General features: G+C 32.4%; 3 protein-coding genes across 3 annotated transcripts; 1 reads left to right on the top strand and 2 right to left on the bottom strand.

The window, feature by feature from the left end:
- Nucleotides 376–2,522, top strand: LOC109333502 (glycine cleavage system H protein, mitochondrial-like). Its single transcript, XM_019569017.1, has 4 exons — nt 376–602; nt 835–923; nt 1,209–1,379; nt 2,273–2,522. Exons 1-4 carry the CDS (start codon nt 494–496, stop codon nt 2,399–2,401), a joined length of 498 nt encoding a protein of 165 aa, XP_019424562.1. The 5' UTR covers nt 376–493; the 3' UTR covers nt 2,402–2,522.
- Nucleotides 3,573–4,046, bottom strand: LOC109332350. The gene has a single exon (XM_019567304.1). It carries the CDS (start codon nt 4,026–4,028, stop codon nt 3,792–3,794), a length of 237 nt encoding a protein of 78 aa, XP_019422849.1. The 5' UTR covers nt 4,029–4,046; the 3' UTR covers nt 3,573–3,791.
- LOC109333392 (probable serine/threonine-protein kinase At4g35230) lies at nt 13,923–20,572 on the bottom strand. The gene is made up of 10 exons (XM_019568865.1): nt 20,278–20,572; nt 19,470–19,696; nt 18,927–19,062; nt 17,546–17,679; nt 17,138–17,243; nt 16,887–16,972; nt 16,284–16,472; nt 15,965–16,123; nt 15,325–15,438; nt 13,923–14,403 (listed from the first exon to the last, which is right to left on the bottom strand). Exons 1-10 carry the CDS (start codon nt 20,363–20,365, stop codon nt 14,152–14,154), a joined length of 1,491 nt encoding a protein of 496 aa, XP_019424410.1. The 5' UTR covers nt 20,366–20,572; the 3' UTR covers nt 13,923–14,151.

Below are 21,515 nucleotides of genomic sequence, written 5' to 3'. Positions count from 1 at the left end.
TTCTCATCTATGAGACTCAAACCTTACATCTTAGGTCTCTTAAATGTAATGAAAATAAGATATAAATACACTTAATTTAATGGTATAATATATGCAAAGATTTTGACACCTTCTAACAATTTCAAATAATCAAGTTTTTATTGGTCAGCAAATATAATTCCAAGATGTAGAATGATTACATATTTATTACCAATTTAGATATGGATAGAATCAAAACTCTACTACGAACAGTGTCATTTATTACCCATTTAGACATGGATAGAATCAAAACTCTACTATGAACAGTGTCAATATATTAAAAAAAATGAAAGGCATGGGTAGTTTTAAAAAGAGAAGGAGAGCGTGCATGCAAGTGTAAGGTAAGGATGAGGCATTTAATGGCCACCATTCATCCAAGATAATAGTAACATTTATGAAAATATATGTAGATACCTCTTTGTTATTGCACACAAACCAAAGGAGAAAGAACAAAGAATAAGAGATTCTAATTCTCATGGCACTCAGAATGTGGGCTTCTTCCACTGCCAATGCACTCAAAATCTCTTCTGCTTCTAGAACTCATCTCTCATATGCCTCTTCTCTCTCCAGATGCTTCTCCACAGGTACATATATGTAATTCTGTATATTAATCATAGTTCACATTTTTTTTGTACTTTTCATTAATCTGAACCACTTGAATGTAATAATCCTGTTTTAAATTATGGTTGTGGTCATATTTACTTTATGGTCATCGCGAAACTGTAATATTTCAGTCATAATTACTATTGTAATTTAAAACACTAGTGGGAATAGAGGACTAATTCACTTGAATTGCTGTCTTTGCATGAATCTCAGTCTTGGATGGACTCAAATATGCAACTTCACATGAATGGGTCAAGCATGAAGGCACAGTGGCTACCATTGGTATCTCTGACCATGCCCAGGTTATACCTCTTCTCCATAACCCCATAATATATTCTTTCATTCTGCTAAATCTCATTACAGTATTAAATTTTATTCTGTTATTTGATGGTTACATCACTTACATGTGTATCTTTTAAGTTAAACTTGACAGCTGTGACAAAACATTATCTTATATACTAGAATTTAACTAGTTTGAGTTTATCTTCACTTACATTTTTATCTTTTAGTTATGTTTTTATTTGATCTACCTCACAAGTGAGTTCAACTAGCTAGCCTTTCCATTCAAAACATTGAACCTGTTGCAGGATCATCTAGGAGAGGTTGTGTTTGTGGATCTTCCAGAACCAAATGGACAAGCTGCAAAAGGTAGCAGCTTTGGAGCAGTGGAAAGTGTTAAAGCTACAAGTGATATCTACTCTCCAATCTCTGGAGAGATTGTTGAGGTTAACTCAAAGCTCACTGAAACTCCTGGCCTGGTAATCAATCCTGTCTCTGTGTGAGAAAATCTAACTTGCTCTTTAGCATTAATGAATATAAACAAATTCATATAAATTATATTCCACTAACTCAAAGTTAATGATATAAAGAAGTTTTGTAGATCATGCATTTATTATGCTTTAGGAAGTTAGGCATCTAAATGTGAGTATATAAATGGTGAATAGGCAAATGGATGGATTATAAGTAAATGGATAGAGTTATGAACCTTATGTTATATGGTTTTTTATCAAGATGAGGTGTCAAAGCTCATATGTTGTTTTTTTGCTTAGCCCGACCCCGAGTCCCTTGCTCTTGTGACCTCAACATATGAACATACAATGATTTCTCTGTTTGTTGGCTTAATGTAAGAATGTTTGGTCAAAGATTGATTAAATAGCAATCAATAAATATTGTTAAGTACAATGTTATACTATGCATGTTAGCCAGTGTAAAAGTGGTATGCAGATTCAGGTATGCGAAAAATCAGTATTACATACTTGAAACCTCGTTGTAACTTAGAAGGGGTGGGTAGTTTGATCTGTTTGCGAGTTGAGTTTTAGAGGGGAAAGGAAAGGTTTCAGGACTATGAAATACACTTGTGAGATAGATCTGAAGCCTTCTTTTTCCTTTCATTCCCCTTCAAAACTCAACTTGCAAATGAACCGAGCTAGTGCAAAATAGAAGAGTGAAGTTTTTAACCATCACATTCCTCTTTGCCTGCATCTTTAGCCAAAAAGCAGAAAATAGTTCTTGCTATTTGATTTAACATGGACTTTATGAAATTAAATGGTTGCATATTTTGTTATGGTACTACACTGTTAATTAATGTCTTGTGTTCTCAATAGCTGATTATCTATACTAATACTTTTTTCTCTACTTATCTGACTTCAAGATCAACACAAGCCCATATGAAGATGGATGGTTGATCAAAGTAAAGCCAAGCAATCCATCTGAACTAGATTCCTTGTTGAGTCCAAAGGAGTACACAAAACATTGTGATGAAGAAGATGCTTCACATTAACTGTTCTTCTTATGTTTGTGATTTCATCGTCTTTTGAACATTTTCTGTCAAGTTGGAAATAACTGTTTCCCTGATATTGCCTTTTTATGTGATTAACAAGTCATTTTCACTTTCACTTCAATTGCTTATTATATTATCTTGCATTAGACCATTTTTCTTGCCCACTACAGTTCTGAGTTCTGACTTGAAGGCTTGAACTCAGAAGCAATAATTGAAAGCTTGCTATTGGTTGAAAATAGCTTATAGAAAGCTTTTTGAGTTTGTGGAAAGAGTTTGTTCAAATTAGCTTATGAAAATAAGTCATAACTTTCTATAAGTTATTTTTAACTTATGTCAGTAAGCCATTGAAAGAAGCTTGTGAAATAAGTTTTTTTAGCTTATTACAAAATAATTTATTGAATAAACACTTCATTAAATTGTTTATCCAAACACCGGTAGTGTTATTTGAACAAGGGAGAAAGATCAAAGTAGCATGGGAAGTGAAAGTTTAGATTGGGTATGCTATGTTACACTGTATAGCAGAGTGTCCATGCATCACATGTTATCCAAGCCCTTCTTCAGCTTCATACATGCAATAACTTGAGTTGAAACAGGGTCCATATTTTAGGGTATATTGCTGGATTTTTTAAAGAAATATAAGGAGGGCTTATCCTTATTTTTAGCTCAATAAAATAGATATGCTCTATATATATATATTAAGTTTTCTAAAGTGAAGGCATAACTTGACAAATGATCATGCATACATTAAATAATCTTCTTATTATATTTTATGAACGTTTCGTAATTCACTTGATTTATCAATTAAAAATGAAATATTTCATTACCTCCTAACCTTACATACAAGTAGGTTTCATTCAAATATAGGTGCTTAAATAGCACAACTCCTTTTTGTTTTGGACACCTTATACACAATTGGTTGATTGAATAATGATACACCATCTTAACAATTTAGCAGCCATATGCAAACCAATAATTGATGAGAAAAGTACCTTTATTTGGAGGTTTTATCATTTAAAATTATTTTCACAAATTGTTATACACCTTATATCTTTATTGAAAAAGAGCCTCACAAATTGTTACTGTTGTATCATGGTATGACTTAAAATGACATTTACAAAAAAATCATCCTTACCTTGAAGGAGAGGTCTGATAAATACAACCACCATGAAAATGAGCACAAGATTTCAGCCTTAATAACACATGAAAATGTACTGCACTTTGAACTTTTATTCTGAATCACACATGAACTGAACAAAACTGTCATCAAGAAACATTACAACATATAACCACAACATGTGACAAGTGAAATTATTTACTTCAAGTTGCAGGATAGTTGATACGATGTAGTCACAACTTTGGCATAGCAAAAGCTGAGCAAGCACAATGTAGCTTAGACTCCCATTGAAGTTGATTTGACATTAAGAGATTCTGCATAAGAAATTGAAATTAGTTCAGACCGAAACTTGTCGTCCCCTTCAAGATTTGTCACTGCAACCACATCAGATGTCTTGGTCTCCAATGCAGAGTTTGAATCTAGAACCGTTTCTGGTGAGGCGTTAGAGATAGCAATAAGCGACTCACGAGCCAACTCCTTAGACTCTTGCTTGCTCAGAGATTTGTTATCCATATAACTTTATGCTTTTACCTGCAATTAAAACCCAAAATTCATTTGAGATCATCTAAAGATATTTCATGTTAAATATTAATGTTGTAAAAAAGTTTTATCAGGGTAGCTTATGAAAATAAGATATTTTAAATTATTTGAAAAAAGCTTATTGCATATTTGTTTAGGTAGGCAGTTCACATAAACAAGTCATTAGTTCATGTTTTTTAACTACATTAAAATACATACAGGTTAATTTGGCAGCATGTGTTTCACTCCTTCAACCTCATTACATTTATCATTCTTACAAAACAAAGAACAATACTAAGCCACAATATAACAAATATTGAAATATACTAGCAAATTTTGAATGATATATGGGCACTTCCATATATACCTCTTCCTTAGAGGAGCCATAAACAGCTAGTGCAAGGAAAAACTAACAAATTTTGTAAATCCAGTATTCCAAAAATATCTGTAATAATTTCACTTTATGATAAACTCATTGGACATCATATCAGCCAAATTTATTTTTCTAACCTAATTGATCTACCGTCTTCCAAAATATTCAGAGATTACCACATTTAACCAGGCACAGTAAAGCATATATTTGTACCTAAAAGCGAGCATCTTTAGATCAAACATGATTCAGTACAAAACCTCCCTGTTTTCTTTTACTCCTCATTTTAGAAATCTCACAATAACTTAGTCTCATTATGTGGGGTTAACTACATGGGTTGAACGACTATAATGCTCTATCACAAAACAAGTTCATCGATAAAGTATTCATCTCTAAATATTTCTTAATCATTTCGCCCATCGTTTCTATTGGCCTCCCTCCCTCTACCTCTACTTGTTGGGCCTTTTAACAGCCTCCTCCACACATCCTAAAACCAGCTAAGTCACGATTCTACCATCTTTTCTGCAATATGAATTACCCCAACTTTCTCCTATAATGCATTCATTCTTAATCCCCTATATTATTTCAGTGTGTCTACTCATCCAACACAACATTCTCATACATGCTACATTGAGTTCAGTTCAATACCCTCTCAAAGAATAAGGGTACCAGATAACCCTCAAAATTATTGAGGCTAGTTTATAATGGCACAAGTGGTTTTAAGTTACAGCTGCAATATTTCAGTTTTGATTGTCTCTTCAACTCCATTTTGATTGCAATTGCAGGTGCATCAATTACATTTTCCCATAGTTTGTCTCTAATTAAATTCCCATAAACGCCACAATGCAAGAAAATTATTTCATGATTGTCAACCAAAACTAACTTCTCTTACACCAAAAGTTTTTCAAGCAATTGATGTGAAATGCTAAACATCGCCCTCATGGTTCATCAAAAGTATATAAAAACATGAATCGGAAAGTAATACTTTTGAAATTCAAACCTTATATTATGTTTTTTCAAAGTTTTTCCCTATTTGGATTAGTTAGCAGTGTCCTAACTGAAACTATGCACAAAATCCTAACAAAACAGAATCTAACACTCCTATAAAATCGTATGTTTCAAGTTTACTAAAAACAGTAAATTCTAAAATGTTTTTTTTTTTTACAAAAAAAAAAAACTAAACATGATGTAGATAACGATCCTTACAAATAATTTTACCTCGTATCAATGAGTTTTGCAATTCTGGATAAAACACTCATCAAAACAATGCAGTTTATAAAAGATTTGGCTCGACGATAATTAAATAAACAAAAAAACCGACAACATATGCTGAATTCGTTTGCAGCAACAAACAAATCCCAAAGAAAACTTCGAACAATTTAGATTAAAATCAGTTAGAAAACAATATATTTGGGTCGTAACAAAAGAATCGGGTTGAAACAAAACAAACACTGAAACACCATCATCGTAGTCATACCTTGAAGTCTTGGAGCTTTTTCCAATGAAACTACGGTTTTGACACGAGGCTTTGGAAAATGAATAGAAAATTTCAGAAATTTCAAGAGATAAAGCTTCAATTCAAGTCAACACATGGTTTTCTAAAAGTGCTTATCTGGTTTTCTAAAAGAGCTTATCTGGTTTTCATCCTATTAATATTTCATTTTATATTTTACAATTATATGTTTTTTATACATATATCATATATGGTGATACCAAAATATTGATAGTTGTATTTATTAATTGAGTGTAATATTTATATACTGTTAATATAAAGACTTAGACATAATTTTACTTGTTCAAATAACAATTATGGTGAAATAGTGTCAGGAACAACAAACCTCTTTATAATAAATATATTTATTTTTCAAGTTCATTATTATGGGTAGTTTCTATAAAGGATCGGCCTAATGACAAATTCAATATTTGAACTTTCGATGAAGATGCTACATAGTTAATTTTCATCCTTCAGACACTACTAGTATAATAGGAGCATATGTCAGACGACGGAACCAATGTTTTTTTCAAAAGGCAGAGTCAAAGTATAGTGTCGAACAAGTAGGTGTAATTGTTGAGTTCTATGGTATTATTTGGATTAATTTTTCTTAAAGTCAATGATAATTAAATATAAATATTGAATCATACAATAACAATATATATAATTTATATATTGTCACTACTTATATTTTTTCTCTAGGTAAGTTCAATCTTCAGAAATTAATATTTGGATAATTTTCCTGTAAATAAATCTAGTGTCTATAATATTTTTTCCCCACCTTGTTGTATCTTATTTTAAGTTTATTTTGGAAGCTATCCTTGTCATGATATATACTTAAAGGAGTTTATCATAGTTTTAGTACTCAAATAAAAATAGGGGGAAAACTTGTCTAAAAGTCAATTTATTTTAAAATAAGTAAAGCTAAATTTATCTTTTTTAAATTAAAATGTAATATATCAAAATCTAGTTGTAAACACATAATATTTATAGATAAGGGATCTCAATGGATTTCGGTTGTTTAAAAAATAAACTTAAATATGTTTATATCTACTCACTAATAAACTTAAATATGTTTATATCCACTTATTTCCTAGCTATCAATTCTAGGGATATCTAATGGTTTATATCTACTCACTAATTCAAATCATTAGATGATTTCTCTAGAATTGAAAGCTAGAATGAGGAGTGAGCTTAAAAAACTTACTGTTGGAGTAAGTGGATATCTCCTCCTATAAAAATAGAAAAATTAAATTACTAAGTCTATGTATATTTATTTTGGTTTAAGTTTTTGTTATCAAGCAAGGTCTATTAAGTACTATATAGCAAATAGACAGATACGGGTGAGCACAATCTGACCCTACCTGCTCACATGGTACAGTCTGATTATGATCGAGTCCGAATAGGGTCAGGTCTCATTGGGTCTAGGGTCGAGTTTAGGTTTAAAAATTAGACCCGCTCAATATTTAGGGTAGGGATTACAATGGGTTTGGTTGGGTCCGGGTAGTGCATTACCAAACCCGCTCCGTTGCTTTATTTTTGGACACAGACCCGTGCCAGACCCATGCTGATACCCGCTGGGTCTACTACCTACAGGTCCTTGGGTACCCAGCGAATTTGCGGGTACCCACAAATTAAAAAACATTAAAAATAATTTTTGTAATTTGTGTAATTGTGTATTTGTTTACTACATTCTTATATGTTATTTAGGTAATCAACAAGAGAAAAATTATGAAAAATAATTTAAAGTTTTAAACATATTTTAAATTGACTATTTCAACATTGTGACGTAAAACTAATTTAATAAGAATTATTCAATCAACATAATATTAAATTACACATATCAATTAACATAACATAACATCACATCACTACTTAAGAATGTAGCATCACTGTTTAACAACATATCAATTATATTTACGAATTAACAATAAATATATATATATATATATAAATATATATATATATATAGGGATCTACATATTTCACATATTAGCCATCAATTCTAGGGAAATATGATGTTATAGATATACTTACTAATTCAAACCATTGAATTTTCCTAGAATGATGGCTAAGATATGAAGTAAATGGATCCCCTCCTATATATATGTGTGTGTGTATGTGTGTTTGTGTGTGTGTGAAGGAATAGCGGGTCTGGGTACCTCATTGCTCTGACCCAGACCTATCCAACAGCGGATCTTAAAATCTTGGGTCTCGTTATCTACGGGTCCAAAAATACGGACCTAGACCCGACCTGTTGCGGATATTTTTTTGCAGGTACCCACAAATCCAGGTACTCATTGACATCCCTAATTTAGGGTCAGGTAGGGACCAAGTATGACTTGGTCCGACCCTTTCTCATGATCACTCACTCATCATATTTGTATTTGTCTCTATTTAAATATGTACAAATTAATAACATTTTTTTGGTCGAAAATATTATTGATTTTCTAAATTTTTCATCATATATATGATTAAAAATATATATACATATATCATTTTATATATCAAATTACATATTCATAATAATAAATAATATTGAGAAGGCTTTATCTAAAATGAGTATGTATGACCTTTAGTCAGGTCTAGGGTCAGGTCGGGTTTAGAAGTTGACCCGATCGATATTTAGGGGTCGGGTTAGCTTCGGATCTAGAGTCAGGTCCGATTTTAAAAAATGACTCGTCCAACATTTAGGCCAAGTAAAGACAAGCCTTAACTCGTCCCAACCTGACCCATACTCACCCCTACTATACACATAATTGGGTGTCTCAGATGTTAACATAGTCCACCAACATGCAAAGCTTACCCAACCCAGACCAATTATCATACCAAAAGGATCATTCACCACCTAACTATAAGCTGAAATCACCCCTAAGCTCCTCAGTAGCCTTCACAATACTCTTCCATACCAGATGATGAAAATGGATTCAACACTGAAACTCCCATCTATTTGAAAAATAAAAGTTTTGGATTAGATCTAGAACTTTAGTATGTGTGGATAAATTCTGATGGCAGTTGTGAGAATCCAAATATATTCAAAATTATATCAGTTTTTATTTTTTATTTTTAGGCTTTTATCTCTTTGATTGGTGAAAAAATGAAATAAAATTATATCTACTAGTGAACATATCGTTGGATCGATTCATGAATGATGAAGTAATGAAAAAATAAAGTGAGTATAAAATCATACTTCGTTTGACGATGAAAGAAATTTGATATGTCTAATAAATATGAAAAAAATGTAGGAGAAATATTTTGTGAGTTTCAACACAAGCTTGATATATACATATTGATTTATCTATAATAATTCATGAAGTTTTGATTATATTTAAGTTTTTGCATATGCTTAATGCTTGCTTTAAGTTTGACCATCTTATTGCATGATTCTTGAATAGAATGCTTATTCTCTTACTTGCATAACGGAACAATTGATACATTTTCTAGACATAGACTTGTATTACTTGTCACCTCATGTATTTTAGTTTATTGGTATCTAGACATAGACTATTGGACATAGATATATGCTTAACTATTCATATAACTTATCTTTTTAATCTAGACTACTAGGCATAGATGTAGATTAATAAGGTGTTAGTATAGACCAAGACATCAATGGTTAATACAATCGAGGTGTGACATTTAACTCAACTTTGCATGCATGGACTACTAGACATAGAGGCATGTTATGTGGGTCATATATCTTAATTTTATGAGTAAAGTTGCTAGATATAGAACTTTGTTGCATAAGTTGCTAATTTGACTAAGACATTAGCTTTTAGCAATCTTGAGATCATTTGTGTGAAATACTCATTATTGAATGAATTTAGGTCAAGAATCAGGTGTGTATGAATAGTAAGTGTGAAGTTCAATCTCAACTGTCTTTCTCATTATATTACAATTTTGATTTATTTGTGTCACCAATCAAACAACTTCATTAAACAACCACTTAAAACAATAATTTCTAGTTGAATGGCTATAATCTAGCAAGTCCATGTGGATACGGCAATCCCTTACACTAAACTTGTTTTATGACACTGTTGGTAGTTTTTACTCCAATTTTCCGGTTAGCAACCACGTAGTATTCTTGTTGAGTGAATAAAAGCTGTTAATTTTTATATATTGGTTTATCCTTCATTAGTTGTTGAGAAAACCACTAATCTAGAATTAGGGAGAGTAGTGTTTTGAGTTAGTATTTTGTAAATACATAATTATCTTGAATATATTAACTATTTTTTTTATTTTTCGATCGCCTCAAAAGAACAACAGAAACATTTTGTTCTTTCTTCAACAATTTCATATCTTTAGTGGACCTCTCAGTAGGATTCGAACCTAGATGAAGTTTTGACCATCTATTAGAGAAAAAAGAATAATGTACTAGAGTAACCGATATTAAGATCATATAAAACAAAAAAACAAAGTTATAGTAAAAAGAAATTAATGATTACTATATTAGAATTGATTTGACTGATATGGAAAGTGTAATACTAAGTAAATGAATATCTTCCCATATGGAATAAAATTCTCTTTGAAAAGTAATTTTATTCCATTCTATAATGTTGTTTTCTTTGAAAAGTAGTTTTATTCATATTCAATATGATATATTTCTTTCTAAGCATTGAATTGTTACTACACTTAGTGATACTCAATAGAAGAGAAAAAATGGAGGTAAGTACTCGATAGTTATATGGATATAATATATATGCACTGATAGTGTAAAGATTTATATATTTCCATTCACCCTTCATGTGAATTACTTTTTTTGAAAAGTCAAAATGATTGAAAATGAATGATAGATGATATATTGAAAGTATAAAAAACTCCTATATTGTGAATATATATATATATTTTCTCAAATTCTATATACCTCTTTTAAATATTCTAATATATTATCTATATAACAAAAAAAGCTTATTGGCATGTCATCATAGACACATGTCAACATCTCCTTAATTTTTTTCCTCCAAAATACCCACATATTATTATAGTGAACTCTCACACACTATATTCATCTTCTACTATCTTAATATAAATATATGTGAGATTAGATTGTCCAAAGAAGAGTCTATTTTCATCAAATTAATCTTTCATCTCTCTACTCTTATTTCATTTCAATTTACTTCTTAATTTTCTTCTCTATTCTTATTTCAATTTAGTTCTTAATCTTCTCTTCTTAATGTCCATACAATGTAAGTAAGACAGAGATAATACACAACTCATAGGATGATAGAATTACTCACAAATGAGCATAAATTAACTCATATGGTGCTTACACTTAGTTTATATGATCTAAATGAGCTAAACTCTCTAAAAACTTAGGAAATAAGTATTACAATTCGATTGTATCAAGTGTATCCTTTATGGCTCGAGTTGAAAGTCTTTAAATATTGTTTGTATGATATCTGTTGTGCTCAGTCCACTGCCTTTGCACTGAGTGCAACTCTTCATCTAGCTAGGTACAACATTTCAGCACACCAGCATGTGTTGTGCGCACCTTCACAGATTTTGCGCTGAGCTTGGGTCTTCCTCTGCTTGGCATGATTCTGGCACTGAGTGTGGATCTCAGATGTCGTGTAATCCGCTCAGCATAATCCTTGCACTGAGCATGGTCAAGCTTTGTTTGGAAACTAAGATTTTCCGAGCATTTCTTTGGATTAAGCGTACAAAACACTCCAGAGATGATATTTGGCCATTTAAACAAGTTTTTATCATGTTTAAGTATAATTTCATATATTTGAATTGATTAAATAGTTAAAATACCATGACATGAATATATGTTATATGATTAATTTAGCACTTAATAGTAGTACATTCTAAATTTACTTTTATTTTCTCACTTTCACACACAAAGCACACTTAGATATTGCAGCTTTTTTTTTTATCTCTTCTTACTTCCTTTCTCGATAGGCTTCTATGCTAGCTTAGTCATTCTTCCATATATGCAGCTTGTTGACATGTCAAATTCCACAAGATGTTCAATAGTTCCAACACCTTCTATAATGATTTCTTCATATTTCTATAATGAATTTTCATCTCGTGTCATATTGTTAGAGTAATCATAATCAACAATCCAATCATCCTTGTGATTAATTGGTTTACCACATGTCATGGCAAGAACAATTTCCTTTGCTTTAGTAAAGTATGAAGTTGCTAACTCTTATGTTTTAGAAGAGTCTCTTGTTAATTTCTATTCTTCAATTGCAGCTGATTCTTCGAGGTTACGCTCTTCTTCACTTTCATTCTTGTAGCTGAAGGTAGCAACATCTCTTTCAGCCTTCTTGAACCAATAGTCTCTACAAAAATCACCTATTCTTCCATAATGATAACACTAGTCATTCTTCTTGTGATACTTATACTCTTTTGAAATATCTCTGTATTGGGGTTGTGTAGCTCCCCCTTGTTGTGGACCTCTTTCGTGTTGACATCTCCTCTGCCAACTTTGTACTCTCCTTGAGCATTCACCATTGCAATTAAACTTCGCAGGTGCTTTGTTTTCAATACATGATTCCCTTCTAGTACAGAGAACTTTATTTTCCTCATTAATAAAAACTTTAGACATTTGATTATCTAAAGCTTCTTGATTAACAAATATGCTCTCCAACTCCATCAAAGTAGGATCTTTGGCTCATTCTCGAACGACAATAATACCTTCATATTTTGAATTCACTCCAAAAATAATGATTTTCCTCTTCCTTGCTTTAGAAATCGCTCTTTCTGAAACTAGTTTTGCAATCTCATTGCATATAGATTTTACTTAAGTAAAGTGATGACTTACCTCCATGTCTCTTTGTTTGAGAGATATTAACTCGTTCTGTAGCAGCTGACAACATATACATTGTCTTGTTAGCTTTAAACTTCCACTCCCTTTTTTGTCTTCCTTGTATGTTGATGAGGTTGTCTCCATGCCACCAAGAACTCCCCAAATATCTTGGCCGAATAAATAAAATTTAATTCGAGAGCTTCACATGTCGTAGTTAATATTGTTGAGGTTCTCCATCATGCTCGACGAAGATGTGAGATCCGCCTTCATAATTGGTTAGAACCAAATATTCAACCAATACAACTTGGTCTTAGACCCAACTTCTATCATAGTCCCAGACTGTGTACTTTCAGAATCTACGTGTACCACTGTCTCTGATCACACAAGAGCGAACAAGCATAACCTGAACCACCTCCTCTTGATATCACTTATAAAATAAAATGTTTTATTCACTCAACAACAATACAAAGTGGTGCAAACACATGAAGCACACTTAGATATTCCTGCTTGTTTTTTTATCTCTTCTTAGAGACATTTATCACTTGGATTCCCAATACAGTATAGAGATCAATGTCCTCCAAAGAGAGAGAGAGAGAATTTGTCAAACAATAAATCTCTGGGTATGATGGAAGAAGCAAGATATATGCCAATAACATTCTCAGTCACTGCTGTAGTAAGGGCACAGGGAAGAAGCAAGGTATTACCATTACTAGTGCTAGCACATTGCCTAGTTATTTTTTTGGCCAACAATTCTGATATCACGAGACATTTGAAGCAGGAGGCTTGAATGACGATTACCATGTAATGCAGGTTCAAAAGATGGTAAACCAAGTAGTTGAACAATGTTGGCCATGAAAAGATATTCTAAGTTTAAACAAAAAAGGTTGCCAACCACAAATTGGTATCTACAACATAATTAAAGGGTTCAATTCCTAGGAACGACACTTATTAGGAGGGAAAACCACACACTCTAAAAGGGATTAGCTCCTTACCATAAGGTGAGATGATACCTTTGGTAGTACATAAAAAACTAACTTGTTATTGAAAAGAACTTATGTTTTCTAGCACTAAAAAAAGAAACTTTGACTACAAACAATTCACATTGTAAATATGATAAATGAGTTTTGTTCTGTATTTCTTTAAAATAAGTCAACTGCAAAAATATATATATAATATAAGCAGATCAATCCATAAGGCAGCCGAAAGAAAATAAATAAATATTAGCCTAATGGTATGTGGTGCCAAGCTCACTGTTGCAATTTAATGCAATACCCATAAATGAACTTGCTTTCATATGGAGAAAATTCATTCTAAATGACTCTTTGTATGGGAAAATCTATACTGTATTCTTCCTTGAAGACATATACCAGAATTCTTTTTCTTGCCTCCTAAACTAGCACCCTACATAATCCTATTCTAGCAAAGTACAAACTACAATAAAATAGCATATTTTCACAGCGCCACGATGCTAGTTTAGTGAGCAAAGAACTGCAATGTTTTAATTGCGCCAGCTGTTAGATCTCTTTGCTTCAAAGGCTGCCCCATCTTTAAGCATGTCCTGTGCATCAGTGTCCATTCCCAGCTTTGAGAGAGCAAGAGCCTGCAGGTAGAATGCAGTTGGCCAATCAGGTATGCATACCTGCCCTTGCATGGCGTCCCGTAACGCAAGCTCGGCCTGATCAGTCACCAAGTAGGAGAAGGCTCTCCTTGCAAAGACGGTAGCAGAAGGAACAGACATCATAACCACCAACTGTTCAGAGCAAAGAAATAAAGGACATTCAGATTATGTTCAATTTAGTCATAACTCAATCGGTAGTCAATGGATAGAAAGTAGAGGAAAAGTGTAAACTCGTGTTTGGTTAAACTACATTTTTGGTCCCTATACGAAAAAAAAAACTTTAATGCTTTAACTCACTCTCCATATGTACAACTATTTTCAAATTGGTCTTTGTTGTTTATTGTTGTTATAATACAGTTTCTTAAAGTTAAGAATTATAATGTATAAGAACCAAGGTGAAAAATGATTAGATTACCACATACATGGACCAAAAAAGTATGTTTAGTCCCTACGTGTGACAATCATTTTCAATTTGGTCCTATGAACTCCAACACGCAGTGCAAGGGCCAAATTGAAAATAATTGTACAGATGGGGATTGAATTATAAAAAATACATATGTGGCCCAAGTTGAAAACAAGCATTCGTTTAAGGATCATAGGTATCATACTTTAACCCCTTTTTGGGATGAAACAAGTGTTAGCATATTTGATAACAGGTTTTGATAACAAAATGTTTGGTGTATATGGAATCTGTACTTTGAGTTAAAGGGGTTAGAAAAAGCAATGTTTTTTCTTCTTCAAGAATCAGAGTATAAGATCCCTGTTATAGAAAATACTTTTCTGATTAAAACATGTTGTAGAAAATTTTGTATCGGAAACAAAGGCAAACCAAGAGCCTTTTCGCTTGTGATGGTAAGATTGCATATATTTACCCTCCCATACCCCACTAGGTGAGAGCCTCTTGAAACGGATTGCCCTTGTTTAAATAGAGGCCAACCATTGCAACACTACAAAAGAGTGCTAAATGCATCTTTCTTTATAAAACTATAAGTCTATAACCACATTGATATGGACCAATTGGCCAAAACCCTATAAAAAGTGAAACAGCTTTACCTTAGAATAATATTCAATAGCATCTTTGAATTCCTTGTCTCTAAAAGCAATATCACCAAACTTCTTTGTGTTCAAAATGTCTTGCACTTGTTGTGTCCACTCTTGGAATGAAAGCTGCAAACACATTCTTAATGAATAGAAAAGAGCAAGCACAGAAAAAGTTGGCAAAACAACCACAACTTAACAAGTTAGACTTACAGTTATAGACTTAGTTGCACCTTAAAAGTAAAACAATTGTGTACTTCAGAAACAGGTTTTTTCTATTAATGCAACTAAAGTGCAGCATGTTTAGAAATACACTAGCTACTAGTGTCCATAATGTTCATTCATATCAGTAACAAAGTCAGCAACAATCAATGTATGACATAGTAAAGGCCATTCTAAAAACTCATCTAAATTATAATCCCATGGTAGTATTGGCAATGACCAAACCCAAAACAGAGAATAACTTGAAGGCAGGTGAATAAGATGCTAGGAATTAATCTCGACAGATATTATAAAATCAGCTTATACACATTATATATCATCAAAATGAACCAACCTCATATCATATCAGAACATATCCTAATGAGAATATTGGTTTCTCAGTTGTAACTATTTATAGCAGCATTGTCGGCAAAAATATGGTGATTTTACGTACCTCATTTTCTGCACCTTCTTCATCTTTATAACCCGTTTTCAACAATATATCATGCACTGCAGTAAGATCCATCCTTGCACAAGCCTTTCCGAGAGGAGAAAGCATGGTTGGTAGCACATTTGTATTTTTAGTAAGGCCCATTAAGACCTTAGATGCTACCTGGAAAAAAGAGGGAAATTTTAAACATGATGAATGACGGTTAGCAAAGAAAAATAGAGGAAAACTACAAAATTAAGTTGAGCACAATAGAAATGGTATGAAAAAGGCAGCAAATGTACATTGCAGGTCAAAATTGAAAGCTAAAACAAAAACTAAAAACCTCTTTCTGCTTTTGAAGAGGTGCAACTTCAGAAAGAAGAAACTTGAAATCAGGTCGGTCCCTAGCCTCGAACTGGAGACATTTTGAAGCAAGATCAATTAACTTTGTAGCATCATCATTTGCATATTGCCCTTCTAGGGACGAATCCAACAACAACAACACATTCTTCCCTCTAATTAGGTCCAGAGCCTGAAGAACAAAATAAGTCTTAGTAATAACAGTTTTCATACCCTTGCATAGAGCATATTCAACATCACGTGATGTAACTACGCGGCATGAATAGGCATCTCTATATAAAGTCAAGTAATCAAAAGACTACAGATCACACTGCTATGGGAGTAACTCTATACAAGCATACATGTAGTGCAATTTCTTTTATCACTGGTATCACAATCAGGCAATAAGTAAATGTTTTTCATAGATTATACAGTTCATATAAAGCATTGAGCATTCAGGAAATGTAGGGTAATAAAAGATGCTAGTGTGCTTAATAAAACAGAATAAAGCATAAGACACATGCTTATACGGTTTCACAGACTGATGATAAAGTTTCGAAATGAATTTGATCAAAAACAGATATCTATATGAAGAAAGGTAACATACATGGCTTGGAGGAATATGCTTGCCGCTCAAAAGATCCAAAAGAACAGTTCCATAACTGAAGATAACACTCTCTGGGATTATCCTGCCTGCAGATGTTGAGTACCATATTACCATTAACAATCATGAGCAGAACTTCTGATATTTGATATAATAAGTAGATACTAAACCAAATATGTTATATTAGTAAGTAATATCGGTCCATAATTAGCAATTTCAGCTATCTATGAAAATATGTTTGGCAAGTATTATACCTGTTCGCAAAAATTCAGGTGGAGTATATGCCAAATTAGTACTGTAACTTTTTCCATCTCGACTATTTTTCATCAGCCCAAAACTTGATAAACGGGGATCACCATCCTGACATAATTGAATATGTTAGTTGCAAGCCATAATTGAGACATTTACTAATGAATGATATTCACAGCATTTAAAGCATTCTTAAAGTGAAAGCATATGAACTACAACAGCAATTATGGATTTGATCATCTATGATATGGAGAGGACAGTGACAGTGTCAGGTTCAAACAACCAAGCACAGAATTAGAGAAAGAATACAGGATAGATATGCATAAAAGGGAAAATGCAATAATGCAGAAAACACAATGAAATTTTTATGGTGACATAATATACAAAACAAATGACTGAGTTCATAATCATACCTCATCAAAAAGGACCCTATATGCATTCAGATCATGATATAATTTCCGGTTTAGCATGCTACAGTGACTGAGTGCCTCAGCAACATGGTATCCAACTCTAACACGCATTTCCCATGGTAACGGTTGCTTCTCCCCTATCACATAGAATTCATTATGTAAAACAAATGCAAATTGATTATCAAACTACCATTGACAAGTAAAACAGATACTATTTGGTTACTTGTTTCTTGTAAAGTGCTTGCTCTTCCTTTATAATTCTCTCATTTCTCATATCACTAAGTGTTTTTGTACAAGATTAAAAAGTAAGGAGATACAAAAATACAGCTTATAGTTTCTCTTTTCATAAAGATGGCAAAAGGGATTAATGTTGTATATGTACAGAGAGCCTAGCATTTGTCTCATATAATTAGAGGTTTTTGGAAGAGAAAACTGAAAGACTTTATGGTGATTTGCAATGTATGTAGTTACTTGGTGCTTATCGGTAAAGACTATAAAGCAAAACCTTAACTTAAGGGATTTTTTTTTTCTACCTCCACTTTGGGATAAAGGTTTCCGTGGTCTTTTTGTGGTGTTCCGTGTTCAGCTAATACTTCTCACATAAGGGTTTCCTTTTTGGATATGCAGAGATATCAGAGAGCTTTGTTTAACTAGGATGATATATTACCTATACCATCGACTCATAGTACTTGGATTTATCTTGTTTCTACCACCATTAGACTACTTATTTCCACAAGTCATAATATCTTCTATATTCAACAAAAAATATTAATATGCATTTGCGAAAGAACTTGGATTGGAACACAAAACAAAAGCCAGATAAGTTATAGCATGATGCTCGATGTCTTTTATAATTTATAGCATAAAGAATACTATTAATGAGCAAGGTATACTGCAACTGAGATAACTACTACACCATGCAAGGACAGATTTAACATAAATGGAGTTGTTCACTTAGGCTATGCTTGGTTCAGGTGGATATGGACAGGTGGAAATCCGAAACAACAATATATCTAGACTTTATCATGTTCAGACACGTTGCCTTTCTGCACTTTCTCATCTTCCAAGTGTCCATTTCTCTCCACCAAAATCTAGCCTCAAAACATTGAATGTTATAACTTACATGGCCAACAAAGAAAATAAAGGTATCACTTTTTTCTCATCAAAAGCATATTATTAGCATATGATCTTCACACAATGAAATCACAAATATGGTAAAAACTTAAGATTGGCAGCTCCGCCTTCCAAAAAATGAAGAGAACAAGAATTTACCAGCAAACCCAAGGATAATAACAAGAAAGACAAGTGAGGGTAAACAAATTAATTGAACTAAATAGCTTTAGTAATAGCAAATGAAGTTGAATAAGAGAAAATTGAGTATTACAATGAAAGAGATGCTTGGATAAAGTGTCATTTGGCATGTATTCAGCTACCAAGAGCCGTTCATCTCCTTCGGCACAACATCCGATCAGGTTCACCATTCTCTTGTGCCTCACTTTCCCAACTCCAGCTGCCTCTGCCTGATCAATCAAAAACAAAAACAAAAACTTGCATCTTAAATAAGGATTACCCAAAAGGAATTGGCCAAAAGGAAATGTGATAGTAAAGACTGAAAAATATTAAAGAGGGAGTTCAAAACTATATCTCCCACTAAAATCCCAACAACCTAAATGGCCTAAAAGAGAATCCAAATCAACATTCAGTGCACATTTCGTTAAACCATTTAATTATGCGATTATTCAACAAGCTTTTAGGAAATAAGCTAAAGCTTATAGAAATAAGTTGTTCTCAAAGGCCCAAGTTTCTCCAAGTGCCCTAAGAGTGTACTTCTAAAAACAACTAGATATTACTCATTTTCCTACTCCTTTTTCCATCAACTTTTCTGCAACCAGATTGAGGCCCCAAAAAAACAGCTTATTCCTCTCACCATGAACTGTTGAACATCAGGCCAAGACAGTTTCGAGAACCGTTTGACGGCAACTAACTGGTTGTTCTCGAGCTTCCCTTTGTAAACCACATTGGGAGCTTTCTCGCCACTCTCAGAGACAATGTTACTTCTGCTGAACTCATTTGTGGCCCTTCTCAGTTCATCCAGACTGTACTCTTTGAAAGCTGGAACCTTATTGTCTTGTTCAACAACACTATCCCCATTACCTACAAAAATCAAACACCAAATCACAACAAAACATAATAAAAAAGCAAACTTTCTCAATCCAACACAAAAGCAGGAGAAAAAGAATCAACCCCATTTGGCTTAAAAGTAATAGACTTTGACTAGCAAAGCTAGTTTATAAAAAACTTTTTGTAATAAACACAATCCACAATTTCCAAACAGAAAAAAAAACAAAGTGAAAATCCAAAAGGGGGTAAATAAGTTGCTTTCGTTATATGGGTATGAGAGGTGAAAGAGACATAAATGAAAAGGGTGGAATAATTAAAAAAGCAAACTTTCTCAAACCATCAATAAAACAAGAGCAAAAGAATCGACCCCATTTGCCTAAAATTGAAAAGAAATCACAAATTTTAACTAGCAAAGAAAATCACAACCCAACAATTCTTTTATTAAAAACGAAAACATAAAGTTCCACTCAACAATCAACATTATTGCAGTACAAACACAACTTCAAAACCAAACAAACAAACACACACACACACAACGTGGAAAACATAAGTTGAATTGATGAAATGGGTATGGAAAAAGGTGAGAGATTTAGCATGAAGAGTGAAAAGGGTACCTGGATCAGGTGTCTTAGAACCATGTAAGGAAATTGGAGGGTCTTCACGAGAGCGAAGAGTAGCATTTTTGGAGAAAAAGCAACCCATATATGATATGAAGAAAATGGTATAAGCTAAGATATGATATGAGTTATGAGATTGTAGTGAAGCATGAATGAATATGATTTCATCAAAATCACTGCTACAATGGCTTTGTATGTTAGTAAAATTAATGAATCTGTGTTGAATGTGAAAAAGGGATAGTGAAATTGAGATAGATGCACGTGATGCTGAACTCAGGTGGGACTAGTCAAACACTTTCCAATGCTACTTTTTATATTAAAACCTTAGAATTTAGGTTGTTGAATCAAATAAAATAAAAAAGTTCTCAGATAGAATGTAAAAATTTATACACAATCATTACATAATCTAATATTCACTTGAATGACTTTTTAAAAAAAATTAATAATGATCAAATATAAATAGTAAATGATGCATTGAGAGTATACAAAACTCGTACACTGTTATTGTAAACATTATTTTCTCTGCTGGATAATATTTAATTTCAGATTTCGAAAATCAGATTCTTATTAATTTGAGCTAAGCTAAGAAACACATTGATGATTGATAAATGATAAGATAAAGTACTTTAAAGTCTACTTTCTCTATTTACAATATTTAGTCTTGAAATACTATTTAAGCGGGTCAATATTTTCATTTTGTTAAAATGGTATTTTTGTAAAATAGTATTATTTAAATCAGTATACCAAAAACATCTACCATTTAAATAGTATTATTAAACTTTAAATATGTGGCTATGGTAAATGAAAAAATAGGGAATTTTTTCAACCAAAATTTTGCCTCCAAAAATCAATTACAAACTATTGCTATTTAAAAATAACAAATGTATTACATAAGTCTTAAATTAACCTTTAAGGTTGGATTCTTCGAATATACTTTTTATTCATTATATATTAATATAAACCATTAAATATGATAAACGATTAAAATTATTATATCCTGTTAATTATCGGAATTTGATATACGTTCATATATATATATATAAAATGATGTATGCACTGACAGTGTACAAGATTTATACACTATTATTGAGTCATACATCATATATATATATATATAATTTGTGAACCTTGCTATTAACTTAGTATCAAACATACAACAAGCAAACTCTTAATTTGATATGCGTCCTAGATGAGACTTCACTTCTTCTAATAATAAGATATTAGTCTAATGATGT

The sequence above is a fragment of the Lupinus angustifolius genome, chromosome LG18, assembly GCF_001865875.1.
Source record: "Lupinus angustifolius cultivar Tanjil chromosome LG18, LupAngTanjil_v1.0, whole genome shotgun sequence".
In the NCBI taxonomy this organism is placed as follows: Eukaryota; Viridiplantae; Streptophyta; class Magnoliopsida; order Fabales; family Fabaceae; genus Lupinus; species Lupinus angustifolius.
Note: the sequence above shows the minus strand (reverse complement) of the source record. Positions and strands in the feature narration are given on the sequence as shown.